The sequence below is a fragment of the Sphaerodactylus townsendi genome, linkage group LG06 (genome assembly GCF_021028975.2).
Source record: "Sphaerodactylus townsendi isolate TG3544 linkage group LG06, MPM_Stown_v2.3, whole genome shotgun sequence".
In the NCBI taxonomy this organism is placed as follows: Eukaryota; Metazoa; Chordata; class Lepidosauria; order Squamata; family Sphaerodactylidae; genus Sphaerodactylus; species Sphaerodactylus townsendi.
Genome location: NC_059430.1, coordinates 116,559,863 through 116,585,243, shown reverse-complemented (window position 1 = coordinate 116,585,243; position 25,381 = coordinate 116,559,863). Strand labels below are relative to the sequence as shown.

Here is a 25,381-nt window from a genome sequence, read left to right as displayed (position 1 = left end):
CCCTAAACGCAGTGGTGGGATCCAAAATTTTTAATAACAGGTTCCAATGGTGGTGGGATTCAAACAGTGGCGCCGCCGCACACACGCACCTCTAGTCCCTATTGAGCAAGGAGGTTAAGAACATAAGAACATAAGAACTAGCCTGCTGGATCAGACCAGAGTCCATCTAGTCCAGCACTCTGCTACTCGCAGTGACCCACCAGGTTGCTTTAGTAACCCCTTCTTGGCACTCAGAAAAAATTAGTAACCACTTCTAGAGAAGTGGTGAGAACTGGTTGGATCCCACCTCTGCCTAAACGCCCTGGTAGATCCAAGGGATCGTATATTTCCCTTCTACTGTTAGATCATGAGCCCATAGGGTCCCCAGGTTTTATAGGTCTTTTGTCCCTCTTTATTAATTCAATTAACTACATTTGCCTTTTCAATACCCATGCAACTTTTAAAATGTGAACATTTTAATTACAGTAGAAGGGAGCAGCAGTGGCGTAGGAGGTTAAGAGCTCGTGTATCTAACCTGGAGGAACCGGGTTTGATTCCCCGCTCTTCCGCCTGAGCTGTGGAGGCTTATCTGGGGAATTCAGATTAGCCTGTACACTCCCACACACGCCAGCTGGGTAACCTTGGGCTAGTCCAGGGGTAGGGAACCTGCGGCTCAAGAGCCGCATGCGGCTCTTCTGCCCTTGCACTGTGGCTCCACGAGCTGAGCTGCCAGCCCCATCCTTGCCCGCCCTGCAGGCAGCAGGGCGGGCACACCAACTGCCCTGGGCCGCGCCGTGGGCTTCCCCTCTCACCCGCCCCGTTGGAGTGGGGCGGGGGCTTTCCTGGCGGCTGGCGAGGCCGAGCAGCCGGCTTCATCCTTGCCCACCCTGCAGGCAGCAGGGCGGGCGCATCCATGTGCTTCTCAGAATGAGCGGAGTAAAAGGTTTAAAAAAGCCCTAGATATATAGTGTTATCTTTATTTTAAATGTCAAAAATTATTTGCGGCTCCAAGTGTTTTCTTTTCTTGTGGAAAACGGGTCCAAATGGCTCTTTGAGTGTTAAAGGTTCCCTACCCCTGGGTTAGTCACAGCTTCTCGGAGCTCTAAGCCCCTTTGAGTCTCCTGCAGGAGAGAAAGGGGGGATATAAATCCAAACTCTTCTTCTTCTTACTGTATACGTTTTTGTTCTGGTCTTTGACTGTAATAAATGATAATAACAATAGAAAGAACAACGGAGAAAAACGCTGGGGATGGGCAGAGGATATCTGTGGGGATATCTGCCCCGCCCCCTCTTGCCTCCCATTCCCCGTGGCCCCTCCCCTTCTCCCCCCCCCCCTTCCCCGTCCGGGGCGTCTGTGCTGGAGCGGCGCCCGCAGAGTCCACGCAGGAAGTGACTGACCCCGGGCAGGGGAGCCAGGATCGCGGAGGAGAGGAGAGAAGCCCGCCTCTGGTCACTGGTGCCCGCCCAGCGGTCGGTTGCAGAACCGGGCAGCCTTGGCAGGAGCAGGAGTTGCGCCCCGGATTGGCTCGGGACCGGGTCCAAAGCCGCCCGCTGGGGTGAGTGAGTCGGAGGGACCTGACGGGTGGGGCCTCTGCCGACACGAGAAGGCGATTTCCAAGCCTGGGCTGATGTGCCCACGAATAAGAGCGCCAGGACAGCCCCGGGGATCGAGCGCCTTTCCCAGCGGGGTCACTGCACCTTGGCTCAGAAAGGGTCCCAGCTGCGGGTTGCGAAATTCATGGACTGTTGAGGGCGGACCTTGGGTGGGCGGGGGAGGGGGGTCAGATTTTGGATTGAGGAGGGAGCTAGCAGGGATTCGAGGCCCCAGAGTCCCGGCTGCCAAACTGTCCTCCTCTCCAGAGGGAATCGGTCTCCATCATTTTGAGATCAGTCCGCACGCAGGGCACACAGCTGCTCTCTGCTGCACCTGCCCGATTTCTGCCTGCCGCTGAAAGCTGCTTTGTGCTGGAAGGCATTGGGATGGCACGAGAAAGGAGAAACTTTTTGAAGGAGCTGGTGCCATCTTCATGTCTCCGATAGCTCCAGGTGCCGGCTGGACCTTTCCTCGAGTGGGAGAAGGCAAGCCGGCCACAGACCACTTCCCCCTAATATTCTTGGATCAACATTAGACCGGCAGCTGGCAGTTGTGGGTTTTCCGGGCCGGGTGGCTGTGGTCTGGTAGTTTTTGCTCCTCTCACCCGCATCCACTTCAGAGGCGTGTCACGGTGAGGTCGGCTTCTCTCCGTGGCAACTTTCGACTCTATTCTTCAACAGGGGTAAAAGAGTGAGCCTTTCCTCTCCACCCTTTATCCAGAGCCCACAGTTCTTAGCTATATTTAATTGGTTACGCATCATTCCTAATATATGGGAAGTCGGAATATGTTTAGAGTTATATGTCATTGAATTGACTGATTGAGTGTTTTTCCACTATAGCCTTAGCCAGCTGTTTTGATCTTTAGCTTGGGCATTTTACGATGTACTTGTTTCATAGTGAGGTTGCGTTGTTTGTTGTTTCCGGATATTGGTTGTTTGTCAAACTTTGTTGCCGTTTGCTTACTCTGAAAATAAATTTAAAAGACAAAGGCAGGACCTCACAACAGCTTCCAGACTCCCTTTTAGCCTGCCCGATAGGTCAGTAGCCAAAGGCAACCCCAATACAAGAGGGGTCCAATTTCCCCCTTCTGAAATGGATCCTACTTGAAAAGATCTGCTCTTAATTTCTCTCTCCCCCTCTGTTTCTCCATCTCGTCAGCCTCTTCGGAATCCAAGCATCTCTTCCAGATCATAAGTCGCGTGGTGTCCTTTTTGCTAGCCGATATGGACCTAAGTGACCCAGCAACTCTTGCGTCCCTCTCAAACAGCATAGTAAGGCCTTCTGTGCCACGCCCAGTGACGAAGTTGTATCGGGGTGAACCGATGGCCCTGGGGGTAAGTAAGGAGCACCTGGAAGCCCCAGCATGCCACAAGAGGTGACATAATAGCTCCCTTCCCTCTCTCTCTGGAAGAGTGTCTGTTATGTCTCTGTATGATTAACGTATTGCCTCTTTCCAGTCAGCTTCAGTTGCAAAGGTCCCTACTTCGGGAGTAAGGGGTTCATTTAATCACTGCTGATGGAGCCGCACAGCAGAATTATTTGCTGTCTGAGAAAGCTCCATGGTGCATCACTGTGTGAGTCCCTGTTCTGGACTTCATATCTTCCAATCAGAACTGCACCTAGAATGACACACAAAAAAAAACACAAGCAGACACATATGGGGACAGGTAGTTTGTTTGTTTTTTTAAATAAGTTCAAAAGATCTGTTCATGAGCAAAACCTCCAGTCTTAGCTCATAAACTCCACGCCTCGAGTGTGAAAAGTTTTTGAAATATGTCAAAATAAAGACTGCCCATCCAGTGATTTTCTGAAGTTGAGTTTAGACTTTTAAAGGACTGGGGAGACCCACGTTCAAATTCCAGTCTGCCTATTAAACTATTGAAAGACCTAGAGCCAGTCACTGTCTCTTAGTCAAACCTTTCTTGCAGGGCTGTTGTTAACGATAAAGGTTCTTGCAGGAAAAGTCAGGTCAGGGGTATGGCAAGTATATCAATATCTGAATTTCTTGCTGGCTAGGAACTGATTGACAAAATAGATTATTTTTAGTTGACACACTATTTGAGCTCCGTTTTTTCTTTGGTTTTGGCAGAATTTTTTTTCCGAAGGTACCGTTTGTGTTGGAGAAACAGATCCTGTTTCTCATTTTAGTCTCACTTCTTCTTTGCAGAGGCCTATCTAGGGAAAATGCAGATCAGGAAGCCGATAAGCCCCCTCAGCACTTTTAATTTTTTGTGCCCAGTCGATGACTACACCCTGTTGCAAGGAGAATGTGCCCTGTGTTGGGGCCGGGAGAGAGACCATGCAGAAGGGGGACCGGGGAATGGGTCTGCGTCCTGCCTGGGTGAAGCTGGCCCACTGTGCAGAGTGCGGACCGATTCCTCCAAGTTGTCCGAGGCGGAAGGAAGGGATGCGATGAAATGCAAATGTCCATTGGCCATCCTTTAAAAACGAGGTACAAGTAGTATTAGACTGGACAACAGGGTCCCCCACAATCACACACGCCCAGTGGTGGCGAACCTTTGGCACTCCAGATGTTATGGACTACAATTCCCATCAGCCCCTGCCAGCATGGCCAATTGGCCTAGCTGGCAGGGGCTGATGGGAATTGTAGTCCATAACATCTGGAGTGCCAAAGGTTCGCCACCATGGACCTAGGCTCACACCCAGGAGCGTCTTGCGGGGGAAAGGCTGGATGCTCGGACGTACCCCCACCTGGTCTTCCTCCTCCTTCCTGGGCAGTGTGTTGTACAGATCTAGCATGAAGAGCGGCACCGAGTTGAGCCTGTCCAGCGTGGGCTGCGGATCCTGCTTCTGGGCTGGGGGCACCAGCTGAGCCAGGGCGGCAAGCCCAGTGACTTGACGTGCCAGTAGAGGAAGCCGCCCGGAGAGGAAGAGGAGGAGGGGGCACTGCTGGTTGCTCCTGGCTGCTGCACACCAGCGCCCACCACCACTAGAGCCAGCGCAGCCTCCACCACTGTATTGCGCCGCTCCCCACTGGCCTCGGCACCTCCCTCCTCTGCCATCCTTGGCGCCTCTTCCCACCCCTTCCCTCTGGCTGGGAGCTCAACTCATGAGAGTGGAAGGTGAGGGCTCCAGGCTGCCTGCTGAGTCCTCTACACCATAGGTGTCAAATTCGCGGCCCTCCAGATGTTAAGGACTACAGTTCCCATCATCATGCTGGCAGGGGATGATGGGAACTGTAGTCCATAACATCTGGAGGGCCACGAGTTTGACTCCTGTGCTCTACACCATGATCCTGGCCGTTTGCCATGCCTCCAAGCCCTGTTTGTTGGGGCCTCCAACTGGTTGGCCACAATCGGAGATGTGATGCTGGCCTAGGTGGGCCACTGGTCTGATCCATCAGGACTGTTCTCCTGCTCTTATGGGATCTGACCTCCACCTATTCCCATGAACAATGAGTGATTTTGGGAATCTCACATGTTGGACACAACAGGAAGAGACCCACTTCATAAAATAAATAATATCTGCTATCTGACAGTCAAAGGTACTCTGCCTTGTTACATGGAAGTTTCATTCTTAGTTAATATGGTGACATTTGACAGATGTTTTCTCCCTAACCTATACATCAAGGATTAATATGGATTCCATTTGGCAGTAGACAAATATGACCAATATGAGATTAATATGTGATGGACAGAATTTTCATTGATTTCCTTCAGACATTACCTTTACCAACAGATGTAGGAGAAGAATGTATACCCCCCCTTTCTCTCCTGTGAGGCGTCTCGAGGCAACTTAAACTCCTTTTCCATCTCCTCCCCATTTTGAGAGAGGTGGGGCTGAGAGAGTTCTGAGAGAACTGTGACTACCCCAAGGTCACCAACCAGGAATGCAGGAGTGGGGAAACAAAATTGGCAGTCTCTTTTCTGTTTCCCCACTCTTACATTATTGCTGGGCAACCTTGGGCTACTTGCAGTTCTTTCAGAACTCTCCCAGCCCCACCTACCTCCCAAGGTATTTGTTGTGGGCAGAGGAAGGGAAAGGAGTTTGGGAGCCACTCCTTAAAGAGTGAAAAAAAGTGACCCCAAAACACAAATTCTTGTTCTTCTACTACAACTCTGTGTATTAGTGATCAGCTCAGTCCACACCTCACCTATGAGGGTATGGCATTCCTGACCTCCACCATACATGGAAATGACCACCATGTTAGAAAAAAAAACAGCAGCCTTGTCTTAATTAGGCTTTGGAACCCAAGATAAATGCTAACATGCCATTTCACTCTGTCTCGGCAGATCACGCAGATCCTGATCGGCATCCTGGAAATATCTTTTGGGCTTGTGATTGCCCTAGCGGAAAGTACTCGTTCATCCCATGACCGTGGAGAACATATCATTACTCCATATTGGATGGGGATCCTGGTAATTATCTACTTACAGTTTTGAAAGAAGCAGTCATAATAGTTCTCATCCCACAAAGGACCATGCTTTGGAGAGTCCAGCAGTCCTGAGTTTAGCCAGGAGGCTGCTTAAAGCTTAGCAATGTAGTCAATCAGTTCCATTGACAACCTTTGACTGGGCATTGTCACACATAGGGGAACTAGAAGCATGAATTAAAAGACAGGAAGGCTTAATTTCCTATAGCAGTGATGGCGAACCTATGGCACGGGTGCCAGAGGTGGCACTCAGAGCCCTCTCTGTGGGCACGCGCAAACAGAGTTACCCCCACACACACACACATCTAGGCTGGCCTGGGCCACTGGGCTCTATTATTAGCATTAAACATAAGACCTAGTTTTGGGGAAGCAGTGTAGGTAACCCTGTTAAGTGCTGTTAAACCTCACTGATTTTCATGCGAAGAACTAAAGCGCAATCCTTTACCTGGGAGTAAGCTTGGTTGCTGGCAATGGGGCTTGCTTCTGAGTAAACCCTCCAAGGATCATGATGTACCTGTTGGAAGAGTTGCACGGTTGCTTCAAAGCAAAGCCACCGACTACCACCAAGCTTACTCCTGAGTAAGGCATGCTTTGGAGCCAACCGTTTTTCTAAACTGAAACCTCAGTATTCAGGTTAAATTGCCGTGTTGGCACTTTGCGATACATAAATGGGTTTTGGGTTGCAATTTGGGCACTCGGTCTCGAAAAGGTTCGCCATCACTGTCCTATAGGATGGAATTCTGGAATGGGCAACAGCATTGGGTGGATTCACCTTGCTTGCATAAAATTTCAGGATGCCCGTGCTCTACCCTTGGGCAGGTGAGGGGAGCCTTGGCGAAGGGTAGAGCATGGATATTCTGAGATTTCATGCCTAGCAGGACAGCAGTCTTTTTGAGAATGTAACTCTTGTATCTGTCTGTCAGTTCATGGTGTCTGATCCACACTCACCAAGAAGTCCTACATTTAGGGTTTTGTTCACCGAGTGGTGCACCTTGGTCTCCCCTGGCCTAGCCGCCACAGAAAGGGGATCCAGAAATGATCACTGGTTGCCCACTCCAGTAATTCCCATTCTACCGAGGAGAATTAGAAAGTCTCTTTCCCTCATCCTTTTTTCATGCCAGCTTCTAGTTCTCTGTCTATGTGTGGCCCAGTGATGCTCCAGTCAAATCTGGTCAATGCAACTGATTTACCACAGCTGTACATTTCTTTCTTCCACAGTACATCATTTCTGAATCCTTTCTTCAGATAGCAGACAGATCCAAGAGTGTAATTATATGAGTGTAATTAACAGAGGCATTGGAGTTGGGTGAATTTTTGTGAGTTGGGTGAATTTTGTGAGTTGGGTGAATTTTTGTGACTCAAGAGGTAATCAGAACCTATCCTCAAGGTAGGGCTTGCAGAAATGCATGATGTCCTTTCAGCCCACTTCATGAGACCCACCGTGCTCCATAATTTGCCTTACCTACCATTGTTTGACGAATCTTTGGAATTCAAGGACAAGACATAGATCCACTTTTGGATCCTGGGTCCTCTTGACACTTTTGGGGCCTCCACCAGATGATCACATTATTTCCAGTCTCAGAGATCTCTCATCTAATGAGTTGGAGGAACAGATCAAGGGATACAAGATGCTCAGATTCAGACTCCTCCATTCTTTCTGACTTCCTTTTCTTTCTTCCACAGTACATCATTTCTGGATCCCTTTCTGTGGCAGCTGCCAAGGACCCCAGGGTGCCACTGGTAATTAACCAATTTAATACTTTGGTGATGGCGTCAGACACCATGAACTGGCAGACAGATACAAGAAACCAGTTCTGGGATATTGTGTTTTAAGACACATTTCACTATTTCTGATCTGAGGCTCTCTGAGGCAGAATCCAAATGTTTTCAACCCAACAAAAGGAATACGTCTAATTCATCTTTGTTTTCATGGGTTTCAGTGGGATATACATTGGCAGTCGCAATGTCTCTCTTTGCTCTTCGCCGAGGACAAAAAAATTTAAAGGCCTGTAGATTCCATCCAGTGGAGGTGGCAAGTCTTTAGGCATAACTTTTAACAATATTCCAGTGTTATAAAAGAAAAGGGACATTAACATGTGGAGAAACATTTATACTTTCAGGTATTCTCAGATAAAGCAACCAGTTGACAAAAGGAAACAGGAAGCAGTCTATTCATAATAAAAATAAAAAATGTTTTATTTCTAGGATGAGTAGAAAGGCATAAGTAAAAGGTGACAGGCATAGAATCAGTAGTCTCAATGCGTTCCTGCAATATGCATAAATAGACAAAAAGAACTATACTACTAAGAAATAAAGGAGAGCAATAAAAAAGGAAGAACAAAAGATCTGTTTCACAAGATCCAAGAAATCAAAGGGAAATTTAAAGCCCGGTTAGGCATGCTGAAAAATCAATATGGAAGTACATTAATTGAACAGGATAAAATAGAGAAAAGATGGGAATAGTACACTATAGAATTGTATAAAAGAGACGAAGGGATGACAGGCATATTCCTTCAAAGAAGCATTTTTTAAAGAAGAACCTGCAATTTTAGAAAGTGAAGTGGGATAGCAATAGCACTTGTGTAAGTCACGGAAACAGACTCCATCAAAATCTTAACAAGAACATGCCCACTAATGTGGAAAACAAAACAAGGGCCCTACAGGCTAGAAACTCTCACTTACCATTCCAGTTCGAACAGGAAACATCAAAAACTGCAGCAACTTTTGGACCGTCACATTAATTTCTCATGTGAGTAATGTGATGCGCAGAATTTTACAACAAAGACTGTTACCGTTCATGGAATGAGAAACGGCAGATATTCCTGCTGGATTTAGATATGGCGTACTAAAGATCATATTACAAATGTACAAATGGAGCAAAGAAGATAATTTGAGAAGAAAATCAGCTAGTGCTTTATAAGTTCACCAGACTTTGACTGTGTGGATCATGAAAAGCTATGGTTTTCAGCTTCTTAAAAGGAAATGGGTGTGCCACAATCTTCTGACTGGTTTTATGCACACAAACATACACTCTGGAGAAAGAGGCTATTGTGTTGCTGTAGCCTTTTGCACAGAATCACTTCGCCATGTTTTCTAGTGTATGTTTTCTTTCACTCACCTCCCCAAATGCTTCATGGCGAGTGCGTGGAGAGGGAAGCTTTTTTTTTATTCATTTCTTGAAACATACTATTGTGTTGGATTGTTCTCGGATGCTCTCAGGTAGATCCATTTTAATCAATACTTTGTTGATTCAACCAAAACAGCAAAAACAACACAATTCACCACAAAATGATGAAAATAAAATGGTGAGAAGGTAAAGAAGTGAGGTGAAGGGACCCTTACAAAAAAAAACAATGGCATTGCCAGGTGCCATAAGCTGGCAAAGTTGAATTGTGACGGTACAGGAGGCATGTAGGAAAACTGGCCAGACTTTTTTTGATGAGGAAAGAAAAAATTTCAAATAGGACCAGAGGAGTAGCTCCAAGAGGAGGGAATGGGGGCGCGTAACACACCAGGCAATGTGCCCCTGTGTGGAAGTGTGGTAAAGGGGCGTTCCAGAAGTATTCCGGGGCGGGATGGAGGACACACCAGTGCACCAGGTGCTTTGCCCCCTTGCTATGCCTCTGAATAGGACCACACTATGAGGGAAGCCATCTTGGAAACATGTTTCCAGCAAAGAAGAAATGCTGCAAAGTGTTAAAGTGTTTTCAAGAACAACTGAGGAAAAAAGTCACGCTTAGGCTTGTTTCCAAAACCAAAAGAAAAGGGAAAACAATGCGAAACTAATGGAGGGAAACTCCTTTTGCAGACGTTTTATGTCAGGCTGAAACTGGTACATAGCTGGTCAAAGGTCACTGTTAGGACAGAATATGGGAAAGGAATGGTTTCAGCTGGGGAAAAGGAATAGAAAGGATTTCTATTTTATCAAAGCATTAGGAAAGGATGTATTTTGCAGACCTGATCTATATGCAGATCATAGGTTAAGGAGTGCTGGATGATTTAGATGAAGATGGTGTGAAAAGTGGCAGAAGGAACATTAAGCAGCTGAGATATGCAGATGACATTACATTGCTGGTAGAATATAGCGAAGACTTGAAACGACGACTGCTGAAAGATAACGCAGAAAGCACCAAAGCAGGAATACAGTGGAACATCAAGCCAAAAAAAAAGTATTGACTACCGGGAAATTCTGCAGTCTTAAGGTTGACTTCGGTAGAAAAAAGAGGTTGAAATCTCGTTCCTAAAAGAATTCTATTTCCCCACTCCACCATCAACCACAAAAAAAAAGGAGAGTAATATCAAGAAATCAGAAGGAGATTGGAGACTGGGAAGGGCAGCCCCTGAAGCAGCGCCAGCTAAGCAAAGAGGGATTCTAAAGTGTAAGCTGGGTCACACTGTGGGTGACCAAAGGATCTAAGTTAATTCATGCCATAGTATTCCCCATGAATATGTATGGGGATGAAAAACTTGGACAATGAAGAAGGCTACCCGGAAAAAAAGCTTCGATTCTTTTGAAATATGGTGTTGGAGGAGAGGCTTTGTAGATACCATACGACTGCCAAAAACACCCAAAGTAAATTCTAGGAATCAAATCAAGTTTGAACTCCTACACACACAGCTAAAATGATGAAATGAGGCTATGATACTTTGGTCACATTATGAGAAGACAGGACTCACTGGAAAAGACAATAATGGCAGGAAAAGTTGAAGGCAGCAGGAAGAGAGGAAGATCCAGCATGAGATGGTCATTAGACACAGCAAAACTTGCATCTTACATAGCAAAATTGAATCACTACAGAAAAGTAAACCTAAGCTATATGATTGCATTATTACAACCCTATAATGCACGAAATGAGAACCAATCAGACCGCTCTATCCTTCTTTCAGGACCCTGCAGACATGTCTTAAAACTGCTTGAGAATTCTAGGTGTTTGTCTCACACTAAACAGTTTTCTTGTGTAAATCTTTGCCAGCAAAGCATAAATACTGATGACGAGGTTATCTTAGCTTGTTAGCTACGTTGGGCATGAGTTAAGAAACATGCATTCCCTAACACAGCAAGGGAAGGTTTAGTGTTTATAGCTACTAAAGTGCATGGCTAATATATTTAAATTCTGCTTGCTTCATCAGTCTACTATGGCTGGGCTCTGACCTTTACATTTTCTCCATCCAAATCTCTGGCTTATGGAGAACAGCGATTAAAAACAGACCCACCATGTGGTTGTAACCTGAGAGAGGTCCAGCCTTAGATGTCTGAAGCCCTTGAATTAATGGGGAGCTTCTTGCTTTGATCCTGTTCCCTTTTGATTCAGAGCTTGGAATTTCCTCCACTTTCTCCGTTTCAAGTATTTCCCTTTTTGCAGTTCCTGGGTCTTCCTTGTGCTCCTTCATGTCAGGCGGTTGTCATAAAGGGCAGGGACCCTCAAGCAAAGAGAAGATGAAGTTTGTCTGCAATCTGTGGGAGCTGAAAATATCAGAGATTTTATAGATGTAGGTGGGGTCTTCTCGAATTCATGGTTTGCTTTCTTCCCATAGGTGAAAGGAATGCTGGCAATGAATGTTGTGAGTTCTGTGGCAGCGGGCACTGCAATTGTGATACACTTCATTACAATATTTCATCCAATATACTACATTGGCTGCCAATCATACCGTCACAGAGACATGCCACCTGACAGTTGCCATGAATTGGTCGCCATTCCTTATGTGAGTATGCCTTGTAACAAAACAAGACTGTGACCACCTTATGGAGTCAGAAGAAAGGTGCAGGAATTAGAGCTTTTCCCTTCTTGGTGAATGTTGCCTCTGAAGGAAGAAGAAGAGTAAGAAGAAGAGTTTGGATTTATATCCCCCCCTTTCTCTTGTGTAGGAGACTCAAAGGGACTGACAATCTCCTTGCCCTTTCCCCCTCACAACAAACACCCTGTGAGGTGGGTGGGGCTGAGAGAGCTCCGAGAAGCTGTGACTAGCCCAAGGTCACCCAGCTGGCGTGTGTGGGAGTGCCCAGGCTAATCTGAATTACCCAGATAAGCCTCCATAAGCCCACCGGGCCTTTGGAGTGTCCAGCCGCTGATACGGTGCCCCCTTACTGCTCTTCACTGCTCCGTGCCTTGGTGCAGTTATATCAGGGCCCCTTCATATTGAGGGGCCCCACTGCCCTCCCCCCCTTGGGGGTAGGTTTTAAATTGGGGTCGGATGCCCTTGCTTGTTTATTTATGCATTATTGTTATTCGCTGTTTTATGAGTTTTAAGTTATTTATGGGATGGAGCCTATATATTTATATTTTGTATGACCGCTCCTGTCTGATGTTTAGATAATGTTGTTTACCGCCCGGAGCCCTTTGGGGATCGGGCGGTATATAAATCGAAGAAATAAAAAATAAATAAATAAATAAATAAATAAATTAAGCGGCAGAGCGGGGAATCAAACCCGGTTCCTCCAGATTAGAATGCACCTGCTCCTAACGACTACGCCACTGCTGCTCACTGGTGGTGATCATGTCATTCCCACCATGAGCTACAGAAACACAGCTCAGGGGTAGTGCATCTGCTTAGCATGCAGAAGGTCCCAGGCTTAATCCCCGGGCTCTCCAGTTACAAATGACCAGGATGTAGGTGATGTAGAAGACTTCCACCTGAGACCCTGGAGAGCTGCTGCCAGTCTGATGGGCTGTGATGGGCTTATTAACGGTGATGGGCTGATTCAGCATATGGGGTGTTTGTGTGGAGCAAGAGTAATTAAAGTGGGCCTGTCTGTGGGAGTACCGTGCTTCTCTGGAGCCTTTAAGAACGGAGCTCCTCCCAGCTGGGACTGGATGCGGCCTCCTCCTCACGCAGTTGCCCAGACCTTCCTATTGTGAAGGTGTTCGTATTCACAGCTATTTTGCTTCTTTGGTAGAATCTCATGTACGCAACAACTGTTTTCCTGCTGGCAGTCACTGTCCTGGAGTTCCTCATCAGCATCACCTCTGCTGCCTTTGGGTGTGCCACTGTGTGCAGGGATGCCTACAGTGAAACGGTAATGGCCTAGACAGGGGTGGGGGTGGGGGTGAAATTTACCTCATGAAAGGAATAGGAATCTGGTGTGGGGTTGTTCTGTCATCCCTTGAAGGATTCATACTGATAAAGCTGGTGTTCCTCTCAGAGGTGCCGTCTGAATCCAGGATGCCTTCAGTGTTCATTGTTCCCTTCCCACCTCCAGTGGCTCAGCGGGGAGTCCAACAGTCAGAGACTCTGACCTCGGCCTGCCCAGCGCACATTCCTGCGATCCCCATTAGTTTCCTCTCTACACGAGCAGTTCTAATTTGTGATTGAACCTGCACAGATTAGAACACTGAGGCTGTGTATCTGCAACATGAATAGCGTAATACCTGTTTGATGGAAGTCCAGTAGACTTTAAGAGACAAACAAGAGCCGTCACTCTGGAGCCATTCCCAGGAAGTGCTGAAGAGCATTTCCTGAAAGATGCTCTTGAGAAAGGCAGGCGGGGGGGGGGGGGGGCCTTTGGATTTCTCCAGAAACCTGCAATTAGGAACAATCAGTGATGTTAAAGATGCAAGACGCGTGGAGACGCATGGCTTTGTTTCTGCTCATGGGCAAGAGTGAGGAAAGAAAACATACAACAGGCTGCCAGGGACTATATGACAATGCCCCAAAGAAAGGCCTGGATCGAGCCTACAGGCTGCCTTCCCTGGCCAAAATTATCCAGGCAGATCATGAGCATGTCCAGGGCACTAACGCCCACTCGTATTTGGATCACGACTTTCCCAGACCTGAGCAGGAGGCAGAATTTTTGCATCATGTGACTCCTTGGGCCTCGGAAGGAATGAAGCCACTCCTGGAATCAGAATAGCCTCCTCTGAGGACTTGGCCCTGTCTCCTGTCCTGAATGAGTTCTTCTCTTCCTTCTTTCAGACTGTAGTCATTTTTCAGAAGACAGATGAGGGGATCACTCCTGCTTCAGCTCTTCCGGGGCAATCGAACAAGGCTGTGGAGGTGTGAGGGTGTTTCCCCCTTTTATAATTTCTCCAGCGGAGTCTTCCGTAAGCAGTTTGATTTTTTTTCCTTTTGGAACATATATTTTTTTAATAAACCATCACATGGACTGTTTTTGTTAAATAAAAAGCACATCCTCTTCTTTGATGTCACTTGTGTTCTCCGTTCCCACTCTTTTGCATTTATGTTATATTGCATCAAGCTGAGCTTCTGAAAATGGAGATGCATTCCTGGCTGCCGCTGGTTCTCCTATTCTCCCTCCCAATCCGAGAAAAGGAAAATTCATGATGGGGAAGTCGAACATCTGGACCACACTCAACTTTGATTTAGTTTTAGTCATATTTGCAATGGCTGATATTATATAAAGGCAGCACGGTATTCCCTGATCTTGTTATCTCTCAGAACAGTGATGGCTAACCTATGGCACGTGGGTGCCAGAGGGTGTCTTCAGAGCCCCTCCTCTGTGGGCATCACAGCAAACAGAGTTGCCCCCCCCACACACACACATCTAGGCTGGCCTGGGCCACTGGGCTCCTATTGCTAGCACAAACATAGCACTCCACTTTTGGGGAAGCAGTGGTGGGTAAACTCTCTGTTAAGTGCTGTTAAACCCTCACTGATTTTCTTTTTTTACAAGTAAGAACCAAAGCTAATCCTTTACCTGGGAGTAAGCTTGGTTGCTGGCAATGGGGCTTGCTTCTGAGTAAACCCTCCAAGGATCATGATGTACCTGTTGGAAGAGTTGCACGGTTGCTTCAAAGCAAAGCCACCGACTACCACCAAGCTTACTCCTGAGTAAGGCATGCTTTGGAGCCAACCGTTTTTCTAAACTGAAACCTCAGTATTCAGGTTAAATTGCCGTGTTGGCACTTTGCGATACATAAATGGGTTTTGGGTTGCAATTTGGGCACTCGGTCTCGAAAAGGTTCGCCATCACTGTCCTATAGGATGGAATTCTGGAATGGGCAACAGCATTGGGTGGATTCACCTTGCTTGCATAAAATTTCAGGATGCCCGTGCTCTACCCTTGGGCAGGTGAGGGGAGCCTTGGCGAAGGGTAGAGCATGGATATTCTGAGATTTCATGCCTAGCAGGACAGTCTTTTGAGTGTAACTCTTGTATCTGTCTGACAGTTCATGGTGTCTGATCCCATCACCAAAGTCCTACATTGGTTTGTTACGAGTGGCACCTTGGGCCCCTGGCAGCCGCCACAGAAAGGGATCCAGAAATGATCCTGGTTGCCCACTCCAGAATTCCATTCTACAGGAAATTAAGCTTTCCTATCTTTTCATGCCAGCTTCTAGTTCCTCTATGTGTGATGATGCCCAGTCAAATCTGGTCAATGCAACTGATTTACCACAGCTGTACATTTCTTTCTTCCACAGTACATCATTTCTGAATCCTTTCTTCAGATAGCTGACAGATCCAAGAGTGTAATTATATGAGTGTAATTAACAGAGGCATTGGAGTTGGGTGAATTTTTGTGAGTTGGGTGAATTTTGTGAGTTGGGTGAATTTTTGTGACTCAAGAGGTAATCAGAACCTATCCTCAAGGTAGGGCTTGCAGAAATGCATGATGTCCTTTCAGCCCACTTCATGAGACCTGGTAAGTCTATAACTTGCCTTACCTACCATTGTTTGACGAATCTTTGGAATTCAAGGACAAGACATAGATCCACTTTTGGATCCTGGGTCCTCTTGACACTTTTGGGGCCTCCACCAGATGATCACATTATTTCCAGTCTCAGAGATCTCTCATCTAATGAGTTGGAGGAACAGATCAAGGGATACAAGATGCTCAGATTCAGACTCCTCCATTCTTTCTGACTTCCTTTTCTTTCTTCCACAGTACATCATTTCTGGATCCCTTTCTGTGGCAGCTGCCAAGGACCCCAGGGTGCCACTGGTAATTAACCAATTTAATACTTTGGTGATGGCGTCAGACACCATGAACTGGCAGACAGATACAAGAAACCAGTTCTGGGATATTGTGTTTTAAGACACATTTCACTATTTCTGATCTGAGGCTCTCTGAGGCAGAATCCAAATGTTTTCAACCCAACAAAAGGAATACGTCTAATTCATCTTTGTTTTCATGGGTTTCAGTGGGATATACATTGGCAGTCGCAATGTCTTTGCTTTCCTTCGAGACAAAAATTTAAAGGCCTGTAGATTCCATCCAGTGGAGGTGGCAAGTCTTTAGGCATAACTTTTAACAATATTCCAGTGTTATAAAAGAAAAGGGACATTAACATGTGGAGAAACATTTATACTTTCAGGTATTCTCAGATAAAGCAACCAGTTGACAAAAGGAAACAGGAAGCAGTCTATTCATAATAAAAATAAAAAATGTTTTATTTCTAGGATGAGTAGAAAGGCATAAGTAAAAGGTGACAGGCATAGAATCAGTAGTCTAAATGCGTTCCTGCAATATGCATAAATAGACAAAAAGAACTATACTACTAAGAAATAAAGGAGAGCAATAAAAAAGGAAGAACAAAAGATCTGTTTCACAAGATCCAAGAAATCAAAGGGAAATTTAAAGCCCGGTTAGGCATGCTGAAAAATCAATATGGAAATACATTAATTGAACAGGATAAAATAGAGAAAAGATGGGAATAGTACACTATAGAATTGTATAAAAGAGACAAAGGGATGACAGGCATATTCCTTCAAAGAAGCATTTTTTAAAGAAGAACCTGCAATTTTAGAAAGTGAAGTGGGATAGCAATAGCACTTGTGTAAGTCACGGAAACAGACTCCATCAAAATCTTAACAAGAACATGCCCACTAATGTGGAAAACAAAACAAGGGCCCTACAGGCTAGAAACTCTCACTTACCATTCCAGTTCGAACAGGAAGCATCAAAAACTGCAGCAACTTTTGGACCGTCACATTAATTTCTCATGTGAGTAATGTGATGCGCAGAATTTTACAACAAAGACTGTTACCGTTCATGGAATGAGAAACGGCAGATATTCCTGCTGGATTTAGATATGGCGTACTAAAGATCATATTACAAATGTACAAATGGAGCAAAGAAGATAATTTGAGAAGAAAATCAGCTAGTGCTTTATAAGTTCACCAGACTTTGACTGTGTGGATCATGAAAAGCTATGGTTGCTTTTAAAAGGAATGGGTGTGCCACAACTTCTGACTGGTTTTATGCACAACATACACTCTGGAGAAGAGGCTATTGTGTTGCTGTTGTTTTGCACAAGTCACTTCGCATGTTTCTAGTATGTTTTCTTTCACTCACCTCCCCCAAATGCTTCATGGCAGTCGTGGAGAGGGAAGCTTTTTTTATTCATTTCTTGAAACATTATTGTGTTGATTGTTTCGATGCTCTGTAGATCCATTTAATCAATACTTTGTTGATTCAACCAAAACAGCAAAACACACACACCACAAAATGATGAAAATAAAATGGTGAGAAGGTAAGAAGTGAGGTGAAGGACACAAAAACAATGGCAGCCCAGGTGCCAAGGCAAAAGTTGGGTGACGGCACAGAGGCATAGAAAACGGCCAGACTTTTTGATGGGAAAGAAAAAATTTCAAATAGGACCAGAGGCGTAGCTCCAAGGGAGAATGGGGGCGCGCAACACACCAGGCATGTGCCCCTGTGGGGGTGTGGTAGGGGCGTTCCAGAAGTATTCCGGGGCGGGATGGAGGACACACCAGTGCACCAGGTGCTTTGCCCCCTTGCTATGCCTCTGAATAGGACCACACTATGAGGGAAGCCATCTTGGAAATGTTTCAGCAAGAAGAAATGCTGCAAAAGTGTTTTCAAGAACAACTGAGGAAAAAGTACGTTGGAAACGTTTCCAAAACCAAAGAAAAGGGAAAACAATGCGTAACTCCACGGAGGAAACGTTTTATGTCCAGGCTGAAACTGGCATGTGTGGAAAAGGTCACTGTTAGGACAGAATATGGGGGAAAGGAATGGTTTTCAACTGACCAAAGCATTAGGAAAGGATGTATTTTATCGCCTGATCTATATGCAGATCATAAGGAAAGTTGGATGATTTAGATGAAGATGGTGTGAAAAGTGGCAGAAGGAACATTAAGCAGCTGAGATATGCAGATGACATTACATTGCTGGTAGAATATAGCGAAGACTTGAAACGACGACTACTGAAAGGTAATGCAGAAAGCACCAAAGCAGGAATACAGTGGAACATCAAGCCAAAAAAAAAAGTATTGACTACCGGGAAATTCTGCAGTCTTAAGGTTGACTGTGAAAGAATTGAAATTGTTCAAAAAATTTATTCCTCGACTCCACCATCAACCAAAAAAGAGAGTAATATCAAGAAATCAGAGGGAGATTGAGACTGGGAAGGGCAGCCCTGAAGGAGCTACAAAGAGGATTCTAAAGTGTAAAGCTGGGTCACTGGTGACCAAGATCAAGTTAATTCATGCCATAGTATTCCCCATTAATATGTATGGGGATGAAAACTGGACAATGAAGAAGGCTGACTGAAAAAAAAGTTGATTCTTTTGAAATATGGTGTTGGAGGAGAGTTTTGTAGATACCATCGACTGCCAAAAACACCAAAGTAAATTCTAGATCAAATCAAGTTTGAACTCTCCACACAAGCTAAAATGTTTACATTGAGGCTATGGCCGTTTCTGCATGGCCAGAGCAGTGGGGCTGCATTGGCATGGTTCATGCCGATGCAAGCCCCTGGGCTGTTCGCATGAATGGCCCCACTGGCTGTGCAGCTGGCGGAGCAGGCTCCGCATGGTCAAGATAGTCTGTTTCTCAATGCCCTCCTTACTCCCTCCTGGCTTCCGTCACGCCTTCCAGGAGGCCAGGGGACATGCCCTTATGGCAGAGCGATGATTGCAGGGATGGAGTCCAGGAGTTGTGTCCCCTGGCCTCCATAGAGCGACAGAAGCCAGGAGGAGGTAAGGAGGCATTTGGGGCTGGGGCAGGCAAAACACCACCTTACACCCACTGCCGTTCGCACTGCAGCGGGTGGAAGATGCTGCTTTTGAAAAACCTCATTCCCCAAGCGAGGTTCAAAAGCGGTGTTTTCGCGCCACTTAAGTGGGGCAAGCACGGCGCTGTTACGATGCAGCAGCGCCAGTTGTACAAACAGCACCCCAGGGGCAGTGTTTTTACTGTCCCTAAGGCGCTGTTTTCTGCCTGTGCGGAAACAGCCTATGATACTTTGGTCACATTATGAAAATACTGGACTCACTGGAAAAGACAATAATAGCAGGAAAAGCTGAAGGCAGCAGGAAAAGAGGAAGATCCAGCATGGACAGAGCATGGACATTGGACAGAGCAAAATTTGCATCTTATATAGCAAAATTGAATCACTACAGAAAAGTAAATCTTATCTATATTATGAATATATTACTCAATAATGCACCAAATGAGAACCAATCAGACAGCACCATCCGCGTCCTCTTTCAGGCCCCTGCGGACATGTCTTAAAACTTCTTGAGAATTCTAGGTGTTCGTCTCACACTAAACAGTTTTTCTTAGTTTCAAAGCTAAGAGGAAGTTAATTATCTTTTATTCTTTTCTTTCTCTCCTCTCCTCTATTCCCTCCCCTAACTACCTTCTCTTTCCCCCCCTTCTCCTTTTGTCCTTCTCCTCTTTCTTTGCCCTTCCCCTTCAACCCACTTTCATATTTCCTATACTTTTCCAAATTCTTAAGTCTTATCTTTTCTCCTTTTCAATCCAAATGTCAACACAACTATATAATTTTGAAGTCCTCAAACTGTTATATTTTGATATTTTGATTGTAATAATGTTCCTAAAAATTTTATAAGGAAGACAGTACGACATTAGCACTTTTTACTTTATTCTCAAAAATATGTACTTACCTTTTGAAAAAAATTAATTAAAAAAATAGTTTTTCTTGTGTAAATCTTTGCTAGCAAAGCATAAATACGGGTGACGAGGTTATCTTGTTAAATAAGTTGGGCATGAGTTAAAAAACATGCATTCCCTAACACAGCAAGGGAAGGCTTAGATACTAAAGTGCATGGCTGGTATATTGAAATTCTGCTTGGTTCATCAGTCTACTATGGCTGGGCTCTGACCTTTACATTTTCTCCATCCAAATCTCTGACTTCTGGAACACAGAAATTAAAGACAAACCCACCATGTTGCTATAAGCTGAGAGAGGTCCAGCCTTAGATGTCTGAAGCCCCTGAATTCATGGGGAGCTTCTTGCTTTGATCCTATTCCCTTCTGATTCAGCGGTTGGAATTTCCTCCACCCTCTTTCAAGTATTTCCCTTTTTGCAGAGCTCGGGTCTTCCTTGTGCTTCTTCATGTCAGGAGGTTGTCATAAAGGGCAGGGACCCTCAAGCAAAGAGAAGATGAAGTTTGTCTGCTATCTGTGGAGGCTGAAAATATCAGAGATCTTATAGAAGTAGGCGAGACCTTCTTGAATTCACGGTTTGCTTTCTTCCCGTAGGTGAAAGGAGTGCTGGCAATGAATGTTGTGAGTTCCGTGGCAGCAGGCATTGCGATTGTGATACTCTCTATTTCAATAGCTCATCCAAGATACTACTATGATAACTGCAATTCATACTATCTCAGCACCATGCCACCTGACATTTGCCGTGAATATGTCACCATCCCTTCTGTGAGTATGCCTTGTAATAAAACAAAACTGTGGCCAGCTTATGCAGTCAGAAGAAAGGCGGAGGAGGAGCGGGAGCATCACCTTTCTTGGTGAATGTTGCCTCTGAAGGAAGAAAACTGTCTGTGATCTTGTCATTCCCATGAGCTACAGAAACAGCTCAGTGGTAGTGCATCTACTTACCATGCAGAAGGTCCCAGTTCAAGCCCTGGGCTCTCCAGTTACAAACGTCCAGGATGTAGGTCCATGGTGGCGAACCTTTGGCACTCCAGATGTTATGGACTACAATTCCCATCATCCCCTGCCAGCATGGTCAATTGTAGGGGCTGATGGGAATTGTAGTCCATGACATCTGGAGTGCCAAAGGTTCGCCATCACTGATGTAGGTGATGTAAAAACTTCCACATGAGACCCTGGATACCGCTGCCAGTCTGAGTAGACATTATTAACCGTGATGTGTTGATTCAGTATATGGCAGCTTCATATGGCCGACGTCTCATGGAGCTTTGGGGTGTTTGTGTGGAGCAAAAGTGGGCTAGGGGCCGAGTGACTAAGCCTGTCTGTGGGAGTACCGTGCTTCTCTGGAGCCTTTAAGAATGGAGCTCCTCCCAACTGGGAACTGGATGCGGCCTTCTCCTCACGCAGTTGTTCATTCCTACCTATTGTGAAGGTGTTCGTATTCACAGCTCTTGTGCTTTGTTGGCAGAATCTCACATACGAAATATCTGCTCTCCTGCTGGCAGTCACTATCCTGGAGTTCCTCATCGCCATCACCACTGCTGCCTTTGGGTGTGCCAGCGTGTGCAGGAATGCCTACAGTGAAACGGTAATAGCCTAGACGAGGGTGGTGGTGGGTGTGAATTGTAGTGTTTCATTGTTGCCTTCCCACCTCCAATGGTTCAATTTGGAGCCCAACAGTGAGGAAAGAAAGCATGCAACAGGCTACCGGAAACTATACGAAATGCCCGCAAGGTCTGGATCGAGCCTGCAGGCTGCCTTCCCTGGTCAAAATCATCCAGGCAGATCATGGGCTTGCCCAGGACACTAATGTCCACTTTTATTTGGATCGTGATGTCCCCAGGCCTGAGCAGGAGGCAGAATCTTTGCAATACCCATCTAAATATCTGTCGCACCCCAGCTGTCGTATCTAATAAAGCTATAATTCATATACATTTGTGTTTGTATTATTTCTCATTGCAATCACCATATACATAAATGAAAACCTTTGTTGTGTTATGGGAAGTTTCAGCTCCGTGAAGGAGAGTTTATTACCCATAGGAAACCTGTTTGAATTTGGTTCCACATTGGAGAGTGTTGCTGATGAAGCGAACGAAAAACGTGGATTATGCGCAATGCGTTTCGTATGGATCGAACAAAGGTTTTCATTTATGTATATGGGGATTATAATGAGAAATAATACAATCACAAATGTACATGAATTATTACTTTATTAGATACGACAGCTGGGGTGCAACAGATATTTAGATTGGTGTTGTTTATCACTGCTGCACTGTTTTGGTTTCTATATTCGAGAACATGGCAGAATCTTTGCACCATGTGACTCCTTGAGCCTCTGAAGGAATCAAGCCACTCCTGGAATAAAAATAGCATCTTCTGAGGACTTGACCCTGTCTCTTATCCTGAATGGGATCTTCTCTTCCTTCTTTCAGACTGTAGTGATTTTTCAGAAGACAGATGAGGGGATCGTTCCTGCTTCAGCATTCCCGAGGCAAATGAATGAGGATGTGGAGGCATGAAGGTATTTTGTTTTTTATAATCTTCTGTAAGGAATACAAGATACAAGAGTTTAAGAGAAAGGCAATGCCAAAAGGAGCAGCAGTGGCGTAGGGGGTTAAGAGCTCGTGTATCTAATCTGGAGGAACCGGGTTTGATTCCCAGCTCTGCCGCCTGAGCTGTGGAGACTTATCTGGGGAATTCAGATTAGCCTGTACACTCCCACACACGCCAGCTGGGTGACCTTGGGCTAGTCACAGCTTCTCGGAGCTCTCTCAGCCCCACCTACCTCACAGGGTGTTTGTTGTGAGGGGGGAAGGGCAAGGAGATTGTGAGCCCCTTTGAGTCTCCTGCAGGAGAGAAAGGGGGGATATAAATCCAAACTCTTCTTCTCTTCTTCTTCTTAATTATATTAAGATCGACAGGGTCTTCTGTAAGCAGCCGGACTGTGTTGTTTTTTCATTTGCAAAATATTTTTTATAAACCATCACATGATTAAACACAAAGCACATTTTCTTCCTCGATTTCATGTTTGTTTTCCGTTCCCACTTTTTTGCATTTGTGTTTTGCCAGTATATTACACCAAGCTGCCCTTCTGAAAACGGAGGTACGTTCCTGGCTGCCGTTGGTGCTCGCATTCTCCCGTCCAAGCTGAGAAAAGGAAAATTTATGATGGGGAAGGAGAACATCTGGATCCAGCGCAACTTTGGAATGACTTAACATTATATAAAGAGGGATCGTCTCAGCTCTCAGAAATTAAGCAGGATCGGTACTTGAACGAGAGACCACCAAGGAAGGTTCTCCAGATAAAGGCAATGCCAAACCACCTCCACTTCTCACTTGCTTTGAAAGACCCTCGCTGGGGTGAGCACAATTTGGCTGCCAGTCGACTTCACTTTACAAATACACAGCAGCGTATATGCTTGTGGTTCTTGCTTTCACTTTACTTGCATTTTTTCACTGTGAAGTTCCTAGCAGAGTCCCCAACTTTTTTTGGCCACTGGACACTCATGGAAGCTCGGAAGACAGTGCTGAGCACCTTCATGAAATGGCTGCCATGGGAAGCAGAATCAGTCACCAAATGGCTGCCATGGGGTAGAATCACAACATGTTGGAAGGTTGCAATCCAAGTGCCCAGTTATGACTGGGTACTACTTGTGCTCTCAAAAAAGCATGCCCCTGGGGTCTTCTGGAGCTGTTCCTAATCCAGTGCTGTGGAGGAGTCAGGATTGATTTCTTGCTTTGGGAAAGAAGCAAGGGGGCACCATAGTGCCCACAAGTATCTTGTTTGTTCCAACTGCTCTATAGTTCATTTATCCATTTTACAGATGGAGAACACTGATGCAGAGTCAGAGAGAGTCATTTATCCATTTTACAGATGGAGAACACTGATGCAGAGAGTCTTAGGCGACCCCCGTGAAAGGGTCATTCAACCCCCAAAGGGGTCCTGACCCCCAGGTTGAGAACCACTGGTCTATAAGGATGTGTCTCTCTTTGTCTCAGCCTGGGAGCCGCCCTCTGACCTATTCTCCTTCCGTGTTCTTTGATCTCCCACTCTCCACAAGGATATTCATGGACTGTGACATTATCTACCAGCCTCTGCTGTACAAATAACGCCCCAGACTCCCAGACACAGGATCCCAGATCACTGGTCAGGGAAAAGGACTCTTCTGTTGAGGTTCCTTTCTTCTCTTCCATTGCAGCCTGAATGTGAACAGAATCTACTTAAATAAATGTTTTGATTTTTTTGCAATCTAATTCTGGGGAGGTTTATTTACTGCACTCCATACCCAGCTTCTAGATCAGGGCAAGCTCTGCTATGTTAGCCAAATACTCCAGTAGTCTGTTCGGTTTGCTGAAAAAGGTTGCTTTGCAAACCTTTGAGTAAGAAGCTGTCACTCCGGGAGCTGAGCTCCGCCCGCCACCCCAGGGCTGCTGGAGGAGGGCTGCCATGGGAGGTTCCTTCTTCCTGCTTCTGGCACCTCCAGTTATCTTTGCAGCAGCTCAGATTGGAGTGTGCAGCTGTTGGGAAAGGCAACATCTGGGATAGAAAGATAAGAATAAGATCTTTGTTGGGGGGGGAGCAAGAGGGCAGTTAGGATAGTGAAGATAGGACTTTCAATCCTTTTAAGTGCAATTCCTGGTCTGTCTTCAGATTGCTACTCTTGGGACAATATTCTGCTTCTGGGAAGTCACTCTGACTCTCTTTCTCCGGCTTGCAGCTAGTGTTGCAGTTAGGAGACTGTCTCTGACTCCGTTTACCACCTAGTGTGGCTGTTCTCGAATAAACATTTATCTACACGTTAGTCGGGTGTGCAACTTGCTGCGTTCATTACAATGCCAACAGCACTTGCATGGCTGCAGCTTGGTGGCTGCTCCTGCCCAGCAGGGACCCAAGGAAGAAGGGCTGCGCAGAAGAACTGGGCCCCTTGGAGCTGGTCGAAAGGAAGAGGGTGATCCTTAAGGAGCGGGTGTGGGAGGGGCATCCCATCACCCCCAAAGGACCTGAGAAGTAGACAAAGTGGGCCTTATGGAGATCGGAGTCCCTCAGATTTAAATCACGCAGAACATGCGGCCACCTCCGGGGTCAGGAAATTCTGGATATCTGGGGTGGAGCCATGGGAGGGTAAAATTCAGGGAAGGCCTCGGCCTCAGCCAAGTTTAATCCTGTACAGTCCACCTTCTAAAGCATCCATTTTCTCCATAGGAACTGATGTGTCGCTGGACCTCTGTTGTAATTCCAGGAGCTCTCTAGGTCCCACCTAGATGTTGACAAGCGTGCACAAAAGCCCAGCTGCTCCTTAAGGGCTGGACACATTTCTTGCAATCAAAAACTTTTCACAAGTTTCAAATCTAAGGGGGGGGGGGGAGATTTATGTCCCACCAACTGCCAGCCACCGGGCTGCTGCTGAATGGTTGTGCAACAGATGAGCTGCTCAGGACAGTTCTTTTCACGTGTCCCTTGGAATGTCTGCATGACAGCAGAGGGGCCCACCCAGATGGGTGCAGGGAGTTCTGCGTGTTCCGAGGCCACTGAACTGAGGCCCGATTGCACAGCAGCAGTTCCTCACTAAGCGGTCGGGGG

The 25,381-nt window shown here is 46.0% G+C and overlaps 1 protein-coding gene across 4 annotated transcripts; it reads left to right on the top strand.

Moving 5' to 3' along the window:
- Window positions 1-1,330: 1,330 nt before the first annotated feature.
- On the top strand, window positions 1,331-24,054 carry LOC125434370 (membrane-spanning 4-domains subfamily A member 4A-like). Of its 4 annotated transcripts, XM_048499655.1 has the most exons (9): window positions 1,331-1,535; window positions 2,732-2,907; window positions 5,827-5,952; window positions 7,650-7,706; window positions 11,502-11,669; window positions 12,862-12,981; window positions 13,878-14,364; window positions 17,404-17,407; window positions 23,058-24,054. In XM_048499655.1, the coding sequence occupies exons 2-7, from the start codon at window positions 2,797-2,799 to the stop codon at window positions 13,962-13,964; spliced, it is 669 nt and encodes a 222-aa protein (XP_048355612.1). In that variant the 5' UTR covers window positions 1,331-1,535; window positions 2,732-2,796; the 3' UTR covers window positions 13,965-14,364; window positions 17,404-17,407; window positions 23,058-24,054. The 4 variants fall into 4 exon arrangements, with proteins under 4 accessions (XP_048355612.1, XP_048355609.1, XP_048355608.1 ...); XM_048499652.1 differs by lacking the exons at window positions 7,650-7,706; window positions 11,502-11,669; window positions 12,862-12,981; window positions 13,878-14,364; window positions 17,404-17,407 and adding exons at window positions 15,808-15,864; window positions 20,395-20,565; window positions 21,269-21,388; window positions 22,233-22,313 and having other exon boundaries at window positions 22,870-24,054; XM_048499651.1 differs by lacking the exons at window positions 11,502-11,669; window positions 12,862-12,981; window positions 13,878-14,364; window positions 17,404-17,407 and adding exons at window positions 20,395-20,565; window positions 21,269-21,388; window positions 22,233-22,313 and having other exon boundaries at window positions 22,870-24,054.
- Window positions 24,055-25,381: the final 1,327 nt, after the last annotated feature.